Source organism: Ictalurus punctatus, chromosome 9 (genome assembly GCF_001660625.3).
Source record: "Ictalurus punctatus breed USDA103 chromosome 9, Coco_2.0, whole genome shotgun sequence".
Taxonomy (NCBI): domain Eukaryota; kingdom Metazoa; phylum Chordata; class Actinopteri; order Siluriformes; family Ictaluridae; genus Ictalurus; species Ictalurus punctatus.
In genome coordinates, this window is record NC_030424.2 from 22,280,001 (window position 1) to 22,300,665 (window position 20,665).

At 37.2% G+C, this 20,665-nt stretch overlaps 2 protein-coding genes across 2 annotated transcripts in view; one reads left to right on the plus strand and one right to left on the minus strand.

Annotated features, from left to right (window-relative positions):
• Positions 1 to 6,739, minus strand: part of nol10 (nucleolar protein 10) — a 25,443-nt gene extending 18,704 nt beyond the window's left edge. The window contains exons 1-9 of the mRNA XM_017476171.3: positions 6,550 to 6,739; positions 6,248 to 6,293; positions 6,072 to 6,170; positions 5,582 to 5,659; positions 4,044 to 4,081; positions 3,759 to 3,895; positions 1,558 to 1,623; positions 1,144 to 1,204; positions 966 to 1,051 (exon numbers count right to left, since the gene is read on the minus strand). Coding sequence (XP_017331660.1) covers positions 966 to 1,051; positions 1,144 to 1,204; positions 1,558 to 1,623; positions 3,759 to 3,895; positions 4,044 to 4,081; positions 5,582 to 5,659; positions 6,072 to 6,170; positions 6,248 to 6,293; positions 6,550 to 6,615 — 677 coding nt within the window. The 5' untranslated portion in view covers positions 6,616 to 6,739. The remainder of the gene's footprint in view (positions 1 to 965; positions 1,052 to 1,143; positions 1,205 to 1,557; positions 1,624 to 3,758; positions 3,896 to 4,043; positions 4,082 to 5,581; positions 5,660 to 6,071; positions 6,171 to 6,247; positions 6,294 to 6,549) is intronic.
• An 858-nt stretch (positions 6,740 to 7,597) lies between these two features.
• Positions 7,598 to 18,322, plus strand: atp6v1c2 (ATPase H+ transporting V1 subunit C2). The gene is made up of 14 exons (XM_017476174.3): positions 7,598 to 7,729; positions 8,682 to 8,859; positions 9,468 to 9,535; positions 10,192 to 10,292; positions 10,849 to 10,911; positions 11,124 to 11,218; positions 11,329 to 11,420; positions 12,453 to 12,551; positions 14,639 to 14,707; positions 15,098 to 15,190; positions 15,266 to 15,353; positions 16,447 to 16,544; positions 16,639 to 16,768; positions 17,185 to 18,322. The coding sequence occupies exons 2-14, from the start codon at positions 8,731 to 8,733 to the stop codon at positions 17,278 to 17,280; spliced, it is 1,221 nt and encodes a 406-aa protein (XP_017331663.1). The 5' UTR covers positions 7,598 to 7,729; positions 8,682 to 8,730; the 3' UTR covers positions 17,281 to 18,322.
• The last annotated feature ends 2,343 nt before the right edge of the window (positions 18,323 to 20,665 follow it).

The window sequence follows — 20,665 nt, forward strand, 5'->3', positions numbered from 1 at the left end:
TATATATATATATATATATATAAAAAATATCCCAGCAAAATCTCTTACCATATGTCTCTCTATCTCTCTCCCCATCTAATATATATATATATATGTGTGTGTGTGTGTGTGTGTGTGTATAAACCATACACACACACATTGACATATGCTAAGACATTTTGCTGGGATATTATATCTTTATCTTAAGGCCCTTTTACACTGAGTGCAACGTGATAAAGTGAATCGAATCGCAGACGAACAGTGCTTTCACACCGAACGATAAACGATTCAGAATGCCTGCACGATAGGTGGTGCTGACCGAGAATGCATTTTACACCTGCACACTAGGTGGTGCAATCCACAAGACTATTTTAATTTAAAACAAGGATTAGAACCGGTATACTGCCTGCAGGCCATGTGTTTGACACCCCTGCTGCACGACATAGTTTTTATATAAACCAATTCATCATCTCTGTGATGAGGCTGAATTTGGAGAGTCTGACATTTTAGTGATTTCCTTAGACATTTTATTGTTTGAATTACTTGGATGATGTTTAGTGTGTAATGATGTATTGTCTACCCTGATTCATATTTACAATCAGGAACGGACTTATCTGTCGTTACGTGTACATTCATATATATTTAGTTAGTTATTGAGTCAAGTATCCTGTTTATACTGAAGGTTGGTGACATCACCAGATTACATCCCCAAAACCAAGTTTTAAGAAACGCGACAGGATGATTAAGCCTTTGCCTAAAGTCAGGAAAACACAGTGGGCATGAAAATACCACTGTGATGACAAATTTTGATTGTCACACAACCTGCTGTGCCACGTCACCACCATCAACCAAGCATATTTTGGTAACCAAAAGAGCAACTAGGGAAGAACCAACTGGGCGAGAATTAAAGCATAAAATTTTACACACAGCCGAGTGCAGATGTGAGCTGTAGATCACGAGTATATGGTGTAAACATTAGTACTTACTCATTTCCCTCTGTCACACTGCTGAGAGCGCAGTCCAGGATGCCCACACGACTGCGCACACGTGGGTCCCAGCATTCCACTTTCCCCTATACACAGCAACACAACATGCACACTCAGTAAACTCAGAACCTGGAACAAAGAAACACAGTAATGCTGTATGAACAACTACAACACCAACCTCTAAAGTCCCAGCAGCAAATAAATGATGAACAGGGTTGATGTCACATACATTGTTCTCCCTGTTAAGAGAGAAGTCAATTAAGGCACAAAATACAAAACAGTTAGGAAATATAAAAAACTTAGGAAGGTAAATCGTGTACATTTACAGACTTTGACCTGCAAGTGAAGACAAGTGAGCTATTAGTGTCAAGCCTCTTATCACTGACAGTTAGAAATGAAATATAGTTCCCCAGGATCACACTGCTAAATTCAGGAAGAAAAAGTGACTGACAAGACGACAAATAACACAGTAACAAGCTCAATAAATATAGTAAATACACACAACAAATTACACAATAAAAGACAGTGAACACTGTGTTCTAAGCAGAAACACACAGCGGTGATGTAGGCCCTCTGGTGGTTTAGCACTTACATCGCGTCTGTCTGCAGAGAGTTGAGGAATCGGCCCTGTTCGAGGTTCAGTCGGATGATCTCTGAACTAGAGACAGAAACAGAACAAAACTGAAGTCACATTACACAACAATGATTAAGAAAAAAACTTGTGTAGTAAACTGGACAGAACATTTCACTGAGAAAGTATGAAAGTGAGAAAAAAGATAGATTAAATAAAAGAAAATTAAGGTAAGGAACTTAAACATAGCTTAGATGTAACTGGAAGCAAAAATAATTAACAAATTACACTTGTGACGGCTAGAATGTCTGTCTGTAGGTTAATTACTGTTTGTTTGTTTTCTCTCTCTCTCTCTCTCCCCCACCTGACTAACTACCAGCCTGTTATGTCCCGCCATTGAAGACCGATTGGTTGACATTACAGGGAAGGCTGTACATGCTAGGCCTGCTTGGTTTGCTTTTCCTTTGTACGTGTGTGTCTGTCTGTGTGTTTGTTTTTCAGAATTTCCCTCCATCCAACATTTGCATCACACTGACCACTGACTATCCAGTCGGATCTTGGGATCTTGATTGTAAATAAAATAATAACCTAGTATTGAACTGCCATATGCTCCCTCTGCAGTCTGCATAAGCAGACACACTATAGGGCCAAAAGTTTGTGTACACCTAATCATCACACCCATATGTAGTTCTTCCCCAAACCTTTCCCTTCACTGGAACCATGAAGCCCAGACCTGTTCCCATAGGACAATGTCTCTGTCCACAAAGCGAGCTCCATGAAGACATGGTTTGCCAAAGTTGGAGTGGAAGAATTCAAGTGTCCTGCACAGAGTCGTGACCTCAACCCCAGTGAACACCTTTGAGATGAACTAGAACTCCGACTGCACGCCTGTCCTCCGAGCCTGACAGCAGAGCCCAACCTCACTTATGCTCTTGTGACTGAATGAACACAAATTCCCACAGCCACGATTACAAAATCTAGCAGAAAGACTTCCCTAAAGAGTGGAGCTTATTATAACAGCAAAGGGGGAATAGATCTGGAATGGGATGGTCATCATGCACATACGGTGGTGCTTGAATGTTTGTGAACCCTTCTGTCAGCTGCTGTTATGGAAAATTATTCACCATCTTTTGACCAATTAGATTCAAGAACTTCATAACATATCCATACAAATGGCTATTCTATGCATCAAGCATAGTGAGTTTAAAAAAATAATAATAAATATATAAATAAATAAAAGAGCAAATAAGTATAGTATGCAATTCGAGAAAAAAGGTAGAACGTTCTGAAGAGAACTGAACAGTTTGTCCACATTTGCATCACGTCCCTGAATATCGTTTACAGGTAGGCACCGAACCCTGCTGGCTACAGATGTTTAAGCCCTGACCTGCCCTCTAGTGGCTACAGCTGTTAATACAGATACATAAAACTATGTAGAGAGAATGGGAACAAATCTGCTGTGTACATACACACATTAAGAAAGAATTTTAAAATTATATTTTCAAATATTCACGAGACTCTTAAATTCAAATAGTAATTTAGTCTACTCATGAAAATGAGTAAATTACCGTTTTGCTCTTGCTGGTTAGTGCACTTTGTGACTAAGACATGCTGAGTGCGTGTTAGCTAGTGAAACAAACCCAGACGATATATACATCACGTCTCATACAATGATTAGCCTGAATGGCTGAGCTTTCAAAGCTAAACAGCAAATGGGGTGAAATCTGTTTAATTAAATTTTAATTACATTTGATTAAATTTAGTTACAGCCACAAGTCATAAAATCCAAAGCGAGACCGGCGTCACTTCATAGGGAAACTCGGTAGGTTTCTCCAGTGCCAAGCAACTGTGGTTGTTCAATAACCACACAAACATTTTCAATACTCAACTGGCACTTTAATAGGAACACCTATACACCTGCTCATTCATGTAAATATCCAATCAGCCAATCATGTTGCAGCAGCACAATGCATAAAATCATGCAGATACAGGTCACAGGTATTAGCAAGATTGAAAAAAAAGACCAGTAGACATCCACCTCACGGTTCAATGTACTGTGTGTTCTGAGATGCTTTTCTGCTCACCACAGTTGTAAAGAGTGGTTACTTGAGTTCCTGCAGACCGCTCTCATCAACAAGTCATTTCTACCCACAGACCTGCCACTCAGTATGGTACTATTTCTGTCAGCGATATGAATAATGATTTCATAGGCCTGCCTTTACCTGGCTCCTACAAAGTACAAATCACAGGATGGGTAGTGGTAGGAGAAATCTCGGCCGAACTTGGGGATGCGCGTCTTGTAGTAGTGACCGTGCTGGGAATGAAACTCCACGTAACGATCAATATGCAGAAACACCAGCTAAACAAAACACACAGGCAAAAACAAAAGGTGATGCTTTCTTTAAACCTTCAAATATGGTTTCGATTAATAATTTAAACAAACAAAAAACCCACCAAAATTATTCACACTTTCAGTTGCATGTAAAAATCGAAGACATAGTAATTACCTTGGAGTAGTCATCAGACAAGATTTCAAAGGCCACCACTAAAAAACAAAAATTAAAACACACACCCAAAACATTTTAATAGTTTAGAAGCTACACCTTTTCTACATCTACATCAAAGTTTAAGACGACACAATCACAACACTTCTTAAAGAATAAGTTATACCATGGAGCCAGGTTTATAAGAATTTGTGAGAAGAGACATGCCTGAACATGTTCCACTCAATGGGCCTCATTTATCAAGCACAAAGGGTTGAGCAATATGACAAAAAATATTATAACGCGTATCTTAATCGTAAAAAATAGACGTTTCTAGGATACACAATATGTATCAGACAGAGGCTTACTAAGAAACTTCAAGCAAAATGGTGTGCTGTTTCCAATAAAACAAAAAAAACCTTCACATTTGGATAAAACCCCCCTGTGTCAAATGAAGAAATAAGAATGAGAAGAAATGACCACTGAAAAGGAGGTAAAAGAAATTCAACAAACGTTCGATACAAATCAGCTTCTTCAAATCAGTTTGTAATTATTCAATAAATAAATAAATAAATAATGAGGAAAAATCTGATCTACATTCTAAAAAAAAAAACTACATTCTAATATTGATATAGAAAAGTGCATTGAGATATACAGTAATTTATCACAATATCAATGTTATATTGCAAAGCTCTACAAGCACATGAGTACAAAGACAATCAGCCATACTGAAACTGTAATCTGTTCAGAATGTTTAGTTTGGTTTGGCCTACAAAGACTTTTACACCTAACTTTACTGAAAAACTGATCAATGAAGCCCATTTACTCTTGTGTGTAATGTGCTTTGGCTAGGACATGAAGTGGGTCAGCTTGTAGTTTGAAGCTTTTTAAATATTCAGCAGAGCGCTGCTCATCCACTACATTAGCTTTACTTATTGAGGAGACCTCATAGCTTCTGTAGTGTAACAGATCACCATCACTGAGAGACGGATTATCTCCTAGTAGGTAGAGCTGACTGACCGACACACGCAATCTATACACGCACCAAGTGTCTCTTGTGTATAAACTCAGTTCCTGATTCAAGTAATCTAGATATAAAACTATGGTTGTTTCTCAATCCTAAGAACACAAAGAACAAACTTGCATTCTCATGAAGACCAGTCTTGCCAGGCAACCTTGAAAGAATGAACTCATAAGGACAGGAGGACATAGACATCTCACGCATCAATGTGAGAGTTGAGATTCTGTGTTGCGCAATTGCTCTGTCCAAGCAGAGGACGCTCGAGTTAGCCCTCACACTCCTGGTTGCTAGCTATCATTAGAACCACTATATAGCCAAAAGTCTGGGGAAGGCGCACATATGGGTGTGATGGTCAGGTGTCCACAAACCTTTTAACATACAGTGTAATGGAGAACCAGCTAAAACCGGTAATGTCCAGTTTTGGAGAAAATATATTCATGGGCTTTTATCAGCGTTACAGTAGAACATGTTCAGCATTTGTCTAATGCCACATGTCCAAATGATCAAGCACTACTGGCAAAGTTGTGATCTAAAGACTTACCATCAGAATCCAGACACCTTTCAAACTTCAGAGACAGCTGATACGTGTCATAGCACCGGATCCTGGGTTTGTATGTGCCTGTAACACAAAGATGCGAAAGTGTGAATTACCAGACCTTCTCCAATGACAAATGTATAGCATGAAACAACAAAGTAAGGCCTGCAATAGCCATAACCACGTAGTACACAGTTATAGAAGGGGGTTATTTATAACCGGCCTATTCGTTGTCACCCAGACGAGGATGGGTTTTTCCTCGCAACTGTCGCCTCTGGCTTGCTCATTAGGGCATTTAATATATATATATATATATATATATATATATATATATATATATATATATATATATATATATATTTCTGTAAAGCTGCTTTGTGACAATGTCCACGGTTAAAAGCGCTATACAAATCAAACTGAATTGAATATCAACAGCACACACTAGTGTACTAATTAGTATAAAGTGTTACACCTTATTGGCTCCTGATGAACAAACCTGCAGCTAAAATATACTGTCCGTCACGTGACACTTTGAGAGAGGTGCACACAGTGGGCATCTCAAAATCCTGAATGAGTTCAATCCTCCTCTGAATATCTGTAGAGGAGACACAAGAGAGATTAAAAACAAATATCAAGCGAATACAAAACCCGGAATCATTAACCAACACTCACCAACATCTTTCTTTTGTAAAGCTCTCTTCTTTCTGTCTGACAACCACTGCAATAAAGTTAACCATTCAATAAAATTAGCACTGAGATCACTTGATCAGCAGCTGACGTGAAATAAAACATCAATTACACAAACAATTTCGGTCTAAAACTAAATAAAAAAACTCTGTTAGACTAGCCTAAAGACCTTATATGGTTATTAATGCTATATGGTTATTAAATCGCATTTACGCAGAAAGAACGAAGTATCCGGATAATGTTAAGTAGACAGCAGTATAACTACCCGAAAGAAAGAGTTCTCTTACCTCTGGCAGAGACTTTCCATGGCTCAAATTATATATCTTTATATTATTTACACTGGACACCTGCATTTTTTACAGTGGTCAGGCGATCTTTTTACACATATGAAGAATGATTTCTACAGAAAATCTTCCCGGTTATAAACCCACGTTGGAACCACAACAAGCGCTGGAGTGTTCACTAAATAAAGTCCGTGTGGAAACTTAGCACTCAGAGCATAGGTTCCTACATCGTTTACAGACGCCACAGAGGGGTTTCATTATTTGTTCTGGTTTTCAAAACGATGTGCAAATGTTATTTTTGTATAACATTTTGTTTTATATATATATATATATATATATATATATATATATATATATATATATATATATATATATATATATATATATATATATATATATATATATTAAATTCATGAATATATAGGTACATGAATAAGTGAATGAATGAATGACACATGTAAGCTTTGAAGAAACAGTCAGAATGGATGATTTTATGAACATACTAAATAGTTGTTAGATTGTTAGAAACATCGTAGTAATCTATGCAGCGTAAAATGTTAACAGCCAACCACAGTCGACAACTGGAAATAAAAAGTGAATACAAACAAACAAACAAACAATTGAAAAGTAGAAGGATTTCTTTCAGGGGGAAAACTTATACTTATATTTTATCTTATGTATGAACATAACGAATGAATTTTGCCAACAGGGAATGCATTACTAAAAAGAAGTAAGGTAGCCGGCGGCGTCATAGATCCGCGTGACGTCAATACCACGGGGCATGGATACGTTTAACGCGACTGTTGCAACCGTCATTGCGCCAGCATAGTTTAATGACTCTAAGTGTAGTGACTTATATATAATTTAATATGAAATGTTGTTTTCACTCTTTTGATATAACATCATGCAGGAGGAAAAAAAACATGAAAAAACTGAGGCAAACACATGCCAAGAGGAATCATGTTGGCTGGAGTGTTTCGTCATTAATAAGGAAATGACGTCAGCCGATCCTACCTGGTCCGCTCCACTGATGACAGAGAGTGTGTGACAGGTGAGAGGATTCTCCTGTGCAGTGATGTGTGTGAGGAGCTGCTCTACCTGAGCACAGTCTGTCATGGATGGGACACTAATGCACTAAAACTACATATGGATCAAACTTAACTATGGACACCTTGACTGTAAGGTAGGAAGATTTATTACTCATCTACACTTCTCTAAACCCTGTGTGATTTAACTCCTCTTTTAAAAAATGTCTGGTTTTCATCTTATACGTTTTTCATTTTGTAAAAAAGTACCATACACATAAAGTTGTAAGCCGGACCCGCATGCAGTGAATCATGCCACATGGAAATTCTTATTATCTAGAGAATTATTATTTTAAAATGTCATTGAAGATGTCATGGAAATTTTCAGCCTTAAATGAATCATGAATTTTTTATTTAAACTACCTGCTGAACTTGTTATCCGTACTGTGTATAATAAACTATAGGCGACTGTCCATTGCTGTTGCTTCAAAGATCAGACACTAATCCCTTCCATGAGATTATACATATTTTTTCTTTTTTTCTTTAGGTTGTGATACAATCTATCTGCTAGTTATAGTGTTGAAGAAAACTATAGCGTATAATATTGATCGGCCATACATTAGGGCATTGTGAAAGCATTACCAATGATTGAACTTTTTACATATTGGGATTATATAAGGCATAAACAAGCTGTAGCTTGATCATTCATTATATGTATATATGTATGTATATATATATATATATATATATATATATATATATATATATATATATATATATATATATATATATATACAAGCTTAAAAGTAAGTCTTAGGCTGACATTATGCTAGAATCCATGCTAAAATATGCTCAAATATGGTTAGTAATGTGCTATAGCACTGCTAAGTAAGAAATAAGAGCATGTTATTGACTCATTGAGGGTTAATTACATTTGTTAGGATATTATATTTTTCAATCTTGGAAACACAACCCTTCCAGACAGTGAAGTCAGTTGAAATCAGAGGTGACATATAATCTTACGATGCCTTTGTAAAGCCGATAAGTTTCTTAGCAAGGCGTACATTGTAAATGACTTTCAGTGGTTGTAATGAACGTCTCTTATCACAGCTTTTGAAGTGTGAAGAAGGCCCACATTTGGAAAGTGGGCGAGGAAGGCATGGCAGAGTTCTGGCTGATTTCAGTTCCTCTGGACAAAGTCAGTTCACAAGCTTTGGAAAAGCTTAAAAGGGCCACAGTCAAAGCCAGCCTGGGAAGCTACTTCAGATTCCACATCCCAGAGCTGAAGGTAAGGAGGAGTGGAATTTGCATAATGACTAGACTGAGAGAGAGAGAGAGAGAGAGAGAGAGAGAGAGAGAGAGAAAGAGAGAGAAAGAGAGGGAGAGAGAGATCGGGGGAGTGGGGGGGTGGGTGGGGAGGATTTGAGCATGTCAGATTTCATTCTTTGTCAAAGACAAAAGAAATTAATTGAAATATAATTCAGTTGAGCACTCGTGTAAGTACATGCAGATGACATGTAGGGTCACAAGTGCATAATGTATTTTGGAGGTCAAGAGTATTGGGTTGTCTCGCTCATGTTTCTGTCTTTTAGAATAGGCTTGCAAATATAAGATTTTAACAGATATTCATTTAGGGTAGACTTTTGTAGCACAGTGTTCAACAATTTATGCTGGATTGTTGTGTGTGATGTGAATTGTGTTTCATATGAGAAGACTCTCAGTTTCTTTCTCTGAATTTTTGAAACTGAATCTACCTTGTTACACTTAGATGTAACTGAATATTGACTATGGTCAACCTTAGCCACAATGTTCACAGATAGGTTACTGTTAAAGCTGCTTATACCTTGAGCAGATATACTAAACATCTAAACACACTGTGGATGCTGGTTTTACCAGGTAGGCACACTGGATGTGTTGCTTAGTGTGTCTGATGACCTCTCCAGACTGGACTCCTACACAGAAGGGTAAGCAAATTCTGCAAATCCAGTTTCAATGTTTTTAAAAGTGACTGCTTTTGTTTTCCACAAGCTAGTGTGTCATTTTTTGCTTTTCATTTAGGAAGTACAGTCTCAGGTTCATCCTGGTTCACTAATACATATATCTTAAAACCGTTGTGGGTAATCCAGAGGTTATTCCGTAGGTTATTTCATTCCTCATACACATCCATCTGGCCTCCTTGTGTTGTCTGTGGGAAAATTCACAAGCAACTGTATCGCAATTATCGTTAGCGGAGACACTCAATCCTGCAGGCTCTTGTTTCAGGTCCTACTTCACAATGTTCCGTGCGTCCCTGTGTTGTGGAAACTGAGCTCTGGGTTTTTCCTTCTTTTCTCCATTTCACAACCAGAGTCCTCTTTATTTCAGTCAAAATCAAGTCCTGGACAGTACTAATCATTTTAGGCGCAGTTTCAGAACCTGAAGTTTCCAAAAACAAAGCCGTTGACCCTAAACGTACCAGGATTGATATTGGGGTTTTTGGGTTGTTTTTTTTTTCTAACCATGTAAACACTTGAGGTAAATAAAATGTTTGTCATGCCCTAATTATGTATGAATGATGACTATAAATGCTTGCTTTAAACATCGCCATAAGACACTCGGACACTTTGTCTCTCATTTACAGTGTAATGCGGAAAACGATTCGGTGTATGGCAGAGCTCATGGAACAATCCAGTGACAAGCTCATGGAGAATGCTCTGGCTAATGGAGGAATATCGGTGTATGGTAAGGTCACTTTCAGCTCTTAGTGCTAAGCTATTGAGAATATTCAGCAGGACGAGATCATTAGCTAAGAGCAGACACAGCAGGTGGCAGTTTCCACTCTTCTCAGCTTGGCCAGCCCACAGATCCTATTACCTGTGTATATCATAGCATAGTTATTGTGTCACTTAAGTATAAGGATAGATGTCGATAAGAATTCACATAGAAATCATATTACATTTACATTTATTCATTTAGCAGACGCTTTTATCCAAAGCGACTTAGAAATGAGGAAATACAAGCAAAATGATATATCAACAATACAAGTAGTGTTACCATACAAGATTTATTATTGAGTTCTAGAGAAGCAAAGTGCCCTGCATAGTGATGTAAGAGCCAGAGTAATGTATTTTATTTTATTTATTTATTAATGATGTGGGGGTTGGCAGGTTGGGGTTAGTTAAGTGCTCACAGAAGAGGTGTGTATTACGTTATACATGCTTGATTTCTTTTGAAATTATTATTATTATTATTATTATTATTATTATTATTATATTCACATTTCTACATTTCTCACCAGAGCAAAAGGCACATCGTAAAGTTCCACAGTCGCCACTGAAAATGTATTTCCAAGCCTTGCGGGGTATGTTAACATGTTTTTCAAGCTTGTACATTTATATTGTTGTATATACAGTATAATGTGGAGGTGTCAGGACTAACTGCTAACTAGCACGGTGTGTTTTTAATAGTTTTTAAACAATTGTGGAGTACATCAAAAAGCCTTTGTTTTTTCTCCATTTCTACGCAGTGCAGATATTATTTGTCTCACATATAACATTGTGTCTGATATTTCAGTGGATCTGACTACATATATGACCAAGTTCCAGTGGGACAGAGCCAAATATTCTACTGCCCTGCCGCTTAAGACACTCACGGATCTTATCTTCAAGGTATACATCCCACACAGACCTCACACGGCAAACGTTAAGAGAACTGCACTTTAGCATATTAATATTCATGTGTGCGTATCTGTGTTGGTGGCTGCACGTGTGTGTGTCAGCAAGTGGCCCAGGTCGAGACGGAGATGAAGTCTCGTAATGCTGCGTACAGTGATGTGAAACTCAGTCTGCGAGCCCTTGAGCAAAAAAACGAGTAAGTTCTCTTAAGTAGGGAATAAAACATGACGAGGTGTACTGTTTTAGAAAAATAATTAAGGACAGGGTCATGTGATGCAGCCTGGCGTTCCTGTTACCACCATGAAGTTGATTATTTTCCAAGTGACATCATGTCCTGAAATGGTTTATTGCTCTGATAACACGGCAATTTGCCAACAGTTATGTTTTTATTCATTGAAGAATGACATTACACTATGTCCTGATGATTTTATGATTTAAAGATTGACATGATTGTTGGTGCCAGACTGGTTGTTCGAGGTATTTCAGACACTGATCCCCTGGGGCTTTTCATAGACAAAAGTCCATCATTTATACAAAATGGTACAAAAAACCCCAAAACAAAACAAAACACATCCACTGAGCAACAGATCTGCAGGCAGAATCATCTTATGGATAAGAGAGGTCAGAAGAGAATGGCCAGGCTGATTCAACCTGACAGAAAGACTGTGGTAACTCAAATAACCAGTCTTTACAATCGTGGTGAACAGAAAAGCAATTCAGAACACACAACACAATATAGATTATATTGATGATATAAAGCAACTCCAACGATGCTTTATATTTTGACTTTATAATATTTTGATTAAATATATTTAATAATATTAAAATATATTTAATAATAATTTACTACCATTGAATTTGAAATTCAGTTTCACTTTAGTTCGTTTTTAGTGTGTTTTATTTAGTTTTGTATTCATTTATATTATTTTATATATTTAAATGTTTGTTTGGAGAACATATTGTGAGTTATTAATGGTTATCAGCACTTTACCTAACTGAATGTGAGAAAAGTAAAAGTAAACTGCATAGGAAATTTAAATAAAGTCAATATTGAGTATTCAGTATTAACTGAAAGCAGAAATGAACTCATTTCAGTCAGTTGTTAGGAGGCAGTTTTTATTTATAGGACTCACAGTTTTATTTTCTGTTAAATGTGATATAATACAATCTAATCTAATAATATGATGACAACCACTGTATATCTGTCGATATTGTTGTCACTCTTCAGGGGAAGTCTGCACACCAGAGCTTTGACTGGCATTGTGAAAAAAGAGGACTTGGTCCTCAACTCTGAGTATCTCACCACTTTAGTGGTTGTGGTGCCCAGGTTAGTGTGTGTTAGTGCTTAGTAGTGTTTAGTCCACAGTCAATAATTACTATTTAGCAAATAGAGCATCTGACTCATTTTAGTTTAATCTACTGGTGCTTGTTGATTAAACACAACCCCCTACATTCCGGTTGTATTATCCCATATTTATAAATGTTTGTTATATATGTTAACTATTTCACTGCAATCAGCTTAATGTTGCACAGCATTGTATTGCATATACCGTTGCGCATACAGTGCCCTCCACTAATATTGGCTGTGCAAAATTGTCTTTATTTTTTAACCTTTTGATCTTTTGTTAAAAAAAATCACAAAAATATTCTACTCTCATGTATATCAAACAATTGCAAACAAAACACAGGTTTATCAAAAAAAAAAAAAAAAAAAAAACTTTGTTAAATATGTGTGCAAAAATTATTGGCACCCTTTTAGTCAATACTTTGTGTTACCCCCTTTTGCCAAGATAACAGCTCTGAGTCTTCTCCTATAATGCCTGATGAGGTTGGAGAATACATGGCAAGGGATCTGAGACCGTTCCTCCATACAGAATCTCTCCAGATCCTTCAAATTTCGAGGTTCACGCTGGTGGTCTCTCCTCTTCAGTTCACCCCACAGGTTTTCTATGGGGTTCAGGTCAGGGGACTGGGATGGCCATGGCAGGACCTTGATTTTGTGGTCAGTAATCCATTTTTGTGTTGATTCTGATGTAAGTTTTGGATCATTGTCCTGCTGGAAGATCCAACCACGACACATTTTAAGCTTTCTGACAGAGGCACTCAGGTTTAATTTAATATCTGTTGATATTTGATAGAGTCCATGATGCCATGTATGCTAACAAAATGTCCAGGTCCTCTTGCAGAAAAACAGCCCCAAAACATTAAAGAGCCACCACCATATTTAACCATGGGCATGAGGTACTTTTCCATATGGCTATCTCTGTGTGTGCGCCAAACCCACCTCTGGTGTTTATTGCCAAAAAGCTCTATTTTGGTTTCATCTGACCATAGAACCTGATCCCATTTGAAGTTCCAGTAGTGTCTGGCAAACTGAAGGCACTTGAGTTTGTTTTGTATGAGAGTAGAGGCTTTTTTATTGAAACCCTTCCAAACAACTTGTGGTGATGTAGGTGACTTCGGATTGTAGTTTTGGAGACTTTCTGACCACAAGACACAACTAACTTCTGCAATTCTCCAGTTGTGATCCTTGGAGATTTTTTTGGCTACTCGAACCATCCTCTTCACAGTGTGTTGAGACAATATAGACACACGTCCAATTCCAGGTTGATTCATAACATTTCCAGTTGACTGGAATTTCTTAATTATTGCCCAGATGGTGTTAATGGACATTTAATGTTTGTACTATTTCCTTATAGCCACTTCCCATTTTGTGAACCTCAACAACATTTTGTCGCACATCACAGCTATATTCCTTGGTATTACCCATTGTTATGAATGTCTAAGGGAAATTGGCCTATGTGTTACCTCATATTTATACCTCTGTGAAACAGCAAGTCATGGTTGAACATTTTCCTGTTCCTAGTCACCTAGGTGTACAATTTATTTTTTTTTAAATATCAATGGGAATACACTTCAAATATATTTTTCTCATATGATTTCATAGGGGTGCCAATACTTGTGGCACATATATATTTAACAAAGATATTTTTTTGGATAAACCTGTGTTGTGTTTGCAATTGTCTGATATCCATGACAGCAGAGTATTTTTTGTGAATTTTTATTTAACAAAAGATCAAAAGGTTAAACAATAAAGACAATTTTTCACAGCCTGCTTCGTTCATATTTACCAAGGGTGTCAATATTAGTGGAGGGCACTGTATCTGCACTTAATTCCACATATAATCCATACTTTTTCTGCCATCTATCCTTTATATCCTTTATATTATATAGTTTATATTTTTTTCTACTTGTATGCTAGTACAGTAAATTTTATTTTTTTTTGTCACTGGACAGTCGTCAAAAGCATTTCACTGCACATCGTACTGTGTGTGGTTGTGTGTGTGGCCAATAAAATATGAATTTGAATTTGAACTTGAAACCCTTTTTTTTTTTATTTTTTTTTTTTTACAGGACATGCATTAGGGAGTGGGAAAACACCTATGAATCCATGTCCCAGTTTGTGGTTCCTCGCTCCAGCAGGTTAGTTCCTGTTATTTTTTCCTGTTTATTCTTAGCTCAGCTAACTAATCAGCCAGTCATGACTGCAGTACAGCTCTAGCCATGGGTCAGCAGGTCAAGTTCACCCTAGTGTAAAGTTACTGATGGAAAGCAAGCATCTCACCTCAGTCTGCTGACTGATATCCATCTCAGTGGCTCTAATTAGCCTGTTTTACTTCATCCTCATTAAGCAGTCGGCCTCAGAAAATCAGGCGTCTGTTGGTTTGTTGCAACAGCAATGAATAGCAATGGTATTGACTTTATAGATGGTAAAAGAATAAAATAAAATGAAAATAAAAATGATACCATAGTCCATACCTCGTCCTACATACTGGTGATGCATCTTTAAAACGTCTTCATCATGTGTCATAGGAAGTTGCTGGAGGACGAGGATGCTGGGATTTTCACAGTGACACTCTTCAAGAATGCTGTAAATGAATTCAAAGCCAATGCCAAAAGTCACAAGTAAGTGACCGCACCTTATCACACACACTTTTGAAAGTATTCTTAAAACCTCAAACAGTTTGTGGTCCCCAGTAGATTTGCAGTACGAGACTTCAACTTAGAGGAAGCAGAGTGGCAACAACAGGAGATGAGCCGCCTCAGCATTGATAAGAAAGAACAGTATGTGAGTAACACTTGTAAATATCTATAGACAGCTACAGGATATACACTCACTGGTCACTTATGCGGCAGCAGCACAATGGACAAAATGCAGGTACAGGTCAAGAGCTTCAGTTCATGTTTACATCAAACATCAGAATGTGGAAAAATGTGATCTCAGTTAGTTTGACGTTGGTGTAGTTGTTGGTGCCAGATGAGCTGGTCTGAGTCTTTCAGTAACTGCTGATCTCCTAGGATTTGCATGCACAAAAGTCTGTCGATAAAGATGGGTGCAAAAACAAAATACATCCAGCAAGAGTCAGTTTTGTGGGTGGAAATGCCTTGTTGGTGTACGAGGTCTCATTTGAGTTGACTGGAAGCCTAGGATAACTGAAATAACCACTTTTTACAACCGTGGTGAACAGAAAACCATGTCAGAATGTGCAACATGCCAAACATTGAGTCAGATGGTCAAGTACAGCAGAAGACCACACTCCAGCAGAAGATTCCACTCCTGGAGTCTGGCTCACAGAAGATTAGAGAAACATCACCTGGTCTTTTTTCCAGTCTTAAACTGCCTAGTTTCAATGAGTCTGTGTCCAATGTAGCCTCAGTGTCCTGTTCTTCTCTGACAGGAGAGGAATCTAATGTGGTGTTCTGCTGTTGTAGCCCTTCTGCCTCAAGGGTTGCCATGTTGTGCTTTCTGACCTGCTTGTCTGCTCACCATGGCTGTAAAGAGTGTTTCTTTTGCTGTAGCCTTCCTGTCAGCTCAAACCAGTCTGTCCATTCTCTTCTGACCTCTCTCAACAATAAGGCATTTCAGCTTGTAGAACTGCCATTCACTGGCATTTTTTTGTTGTTCAAACCAATTCTGTGTAACTATAGATTGTTGTGCATGAAAATCCCAGGAGATCAGCAGTTTCTGAAAATACTCAAGCTCTTTATGTATCTGCATGTTTTTATTCACTGCACATGATTGGCTGATTGGATAATTGCATGAATGAGCAGGGATACATGTGTTCCTATTAAAGTGGCCAGTGAGTGTATGTCCGTAGTCTACAAAGATTTTTATTTATTAATTTTTTAAAAAGTGATATCAGAATTGTTTTCATCACCAGGGAATATTTGTGCGCTGGCTGAAGGTGAATTTTAATGAAGCATTTGTGGCCTGGATCCACATTAAGGCCCTCAGAGTGTTTGTTGAGTCAGTCCTCAGGTAAAATTTATGATCAGCACTCATGTCATAGGCATACTCATATTTATATTTACCCATAAATATTTTTATATGTGATGTTTGTGTTGTGGGCCAGGTATGGCTTGCCAGTCAGTTTCCAGGCTCTCCTGCTCCAGCCACAGAAGAAGCAGGTAAAACGGCTACGAGAGGAGCTCAACTCTGTATTCACACACCTGGACCCCATGGCTGTGGCTGGAAAACAGGATGTGAGTATTTTAGCACCACTAATCATGATTAACACTTAGCAACAGTTAGCATAATAGTTAGCATAGTTCTGTGAGCATTCTCCACATAGTACAATTGATTAAAAAGCAGGTGTAAACAGTCATCCCTGCTCCAGCCTTTCTTTTTTTTTTCTCCTTTTAATGAGTCAAAAAAAAAATTTAGCTTCTCTTCTTACCAAGAACTGTCCTGAAGACTTTCCTGTGGTGGAAAAACAGGAATAGCACTTGAGAATCCTTCTATTAATGCTGAATAAATATCTTCTTGCAGAAAGCTTCACTATATAGACAATTATACCTATACCTTTATTAAATAATTTCAAATAATTCATTCTTTGGTTAATAAACAGCTGTATGGTGGTATTAAAGTATTAAAATAGATGTTCTTTTTCTCTTTCTAGGTGGGACTTGACATTGCAGAAGTTAACGTAGGACAGCAGGAATACTACTCCTACATTTATTACCCAATCAGCATTAACCTAGTGGACTCCAGCTAGCAGATATGGACTAAAAAAAACAGACTCATACATCATGCCCATGTGACCCTGGCAAAGATTTCAAAATGGCAAAACCTACTCCATAGGTGATTTCAGGTTCTTCGTCACCAGAGGACATTCAAGACGAATTTAAAGGAAGATTGTAACCAGCAACATAACACACAAGGACTGATGAATTCACTGGCTTGAATGCACACTTACTCACTGTGTAGTCAAGTTAAAATAAGCTCAAGCTATGATCAGAATTTTTACCCACTCAGAAAAGTGGGAATGTTGTTTTTAACCTACAGGGTGTCCCAAAATTCTCCATACACAGGGGACTAAGTTTGCCAGCACCATGTCGGTCGTGCCTTCTTCAGTGGAAGTTCGTTGACGTTCACTTCTCGGTTGGTCTGCAACACTTCCATTCTTTTTGAATTCCTTAGTAAGGTTGGCAACAGTGTCGTGTGTGATATGCTTGCCATGTTTCCTTTTAACCCTCTACTGCATAAATTATTACATCTACATCAAAAAATGTTTTTTTAGGGATTTTTATTACTTGAATTAGTTAGGGCAGTTGCCGCATGGCAACAATGGTGGAAAGTATCATGTGGTCGAAAATAACACAAAATGTCGGAGCATAGTGTCTTTTTTCTGTGTAGGCCTGTTTCAATTCATGAATGCACATACTACCGTTCCATTATATCATGTTGTTGCCATATGGCAACAATTACATTTTACCATTTAACGGAATACTCCAAATACATAAACTTCTTTAAATGACAAAAAATAAATGTTAACTTCTCACTTAGTACTGCAATTGTTTTCCTTTTAAGTAGTTTTGCATAATATTAGAAAAATGGATAAAATTCTGATAGCCCTCTGATGCTGACCGTCACCATGCCATGTGATTGCAGAAAAGAACGTGCAAACAGTACTTCATGATCATGTGACATAGCTTTTTTTTTTTTTTTTTGCTGTGTCAAAGTTAAAGCCCTCTTTTCCCAGTTACATAGAAAAATAGTAGTTTTGTATTATTGTCTAGCAAAAAAAAAAAAAAAAAAAAAAAAAAAAATGGAGAAAATTAATTGTTGCCATATGGCAACACCATGCAGTAAAGGGTTAAAGTCCATCACAACCTTCCATCACAACCGATCCAGCCATGAGAATGATTTGAATAAATATGTACTTCTTTTGGCAGAGGCATTCTTAAAGGTTATCTGATATATATATATATATATATATATATATATATATATATATATATATATATATATATATATATATATAAACTAAGTATGACACATTTTGGAAGACATTTAGCTAGAAAGTGTTCATTTCTCCGATGTATGGAAACTTTCGAGACACCCTGTATTTTGTGAATAGCTGGGGTACAATTTGTATTGCTTATTGTTAAATTATGTAAATAAGTGTAAATAATACCAAATTATTGTACACTATTATACACCATTGTACACTATTACGTATGTTTAATTTTTTTGGTGAAGATCCAAATGGTTAATCATGTTATAACTATGATAATGCCTTCTGTTGACCTTTTGATCCCTTTCCCAAATTTTCCCACATTAACCATGACTACTCATGAGCCTGATTACATCACAGCATTTCTTCTGTTTCATAGTATTTTGTTTTGCCCTTTCTTCTACAGGAGAGGAAAACTAGTGGTGATGTCAGAGGGTAGCTCCAACCTCAGGGCTGGCCCTAAACATAACTGAGCCAGGGGTTCTATTGCAAAAAGAGGGTAAAAAAAAGCTAATAGTCAGTCCCTCCAGATTTTCATGATTTTGCGATAGCAGAAGTTGCACACAAAATCAAGCAAACGCTGATATATTCAGAGGAGATTGTAATTTTTCAAAATTACCGCAGATTTTCTGCAGATTTTAGCCAAGATGCATCACGACGCGCATTCAGTCAAAGCCCTCTTTGATTCACGTGCGTCGAACATGAGTGCAGCTATAAAGTCTCATTTACCAACAATATATCACCATGAAAGACCGTGTCTATGCAAGACAATTTCGCCCAACTGCAATTTCGCCAATTCAAGTAGTTTTCAAAACAAAACAAAAAAATACACACAAAAAAACTCATTTTGAAATAAGCCGCAGCAAAACCAAGCGTTATTGGCTGTAACGATCACAAAAAAACAAACAAACTGTGAAATCCTCTATGGACCGAATAGTTATAATGTAATATAACACGCTTCCAAAATATTTGGTATTTGCCAGCATATCCGAAAACATAACTGTTGATTAAGAAAAAAAAAAACTGTTCATAAAAGGTTGTAAATAAAACGGGTTGTGAATCATTTATTGTGTTGTACCTCTGCAATCTATTCTGTGGTATGCAAACACACATGCAATGCCAACATTGTCCCAGTAATAGGTTTCAACATGTCGAAAAGCAAGTATTCTTTGAGAGAAGAAAGGAAAAACAGCGCTCTACCATGTGTAACATAGAGAAGATTGGGGCAGGATGTGAGTGCAGATGCTTGGATTGTGCTTTATTAAGGTGACTCCAACCTTCATAATCATAGTCTATAGTGTGTGTCAATACACAGGAGGGCAGCATTAAACTAGTACAATCCATATATAATACAGAGGGAAACATTAAACCAAAGAGCAAACAAGAAAATGAGACATATTTATCAAAGATACAAATATGCACAGTACAACTTTATAACAAGCAAAGACAAACGAATTAAGGGCTAAACACAGAAAAGGTGCACACATTAGAGGAACAAACCAAACAAACGACATGACAGGGGCAGAATCCAAAACACAGACACAAAACACAGGGAAAACACAAAAAAGCACATGGAGAACAAATAACAAGCACAAGCAGCTCTCATATCCTTAGTGGAAGTCACACCACATGCGGAGAGAGAATTCTTGACATACTGCCTATGGTTTTAACAAACTTATGTTGGAACTATTCATGATTAAACTCTTACACAAGATATTTTATTCTTCTTATATCGCCACAGTTTGTCAATGCTAATCATTTTTTAATGATATCCTTTCCCCCCTCGCATTACAGCTTTCCCTTTGACTGTTACAAAACACTGATACTGGAGACTCCTTCCAGAAATGCTAAACAGATGTCTCTTCACAGCCATATCAATTAATTGCCTGTTTGTGTTTGTTTGTTTGTTTGTTTTTTTAAATCTGTTTATGTAGAGCATTCTCCAATCTCAGTTTAAGTTGTTATTACTAAAGAAAGAATTGTGTATTAGAATTAGTGCGTTAAAAAAACCCCTGTGATTTGCAACTGCAATTGCAGGTTATTTTACTGCTGAGCAACTAAACTTTAGAACATGTACCCCAATCTCGAAAAGTGAACTCTTTAAAGTGAACTCTTTAATGCGACTTTTGAATTAAGAAATCTA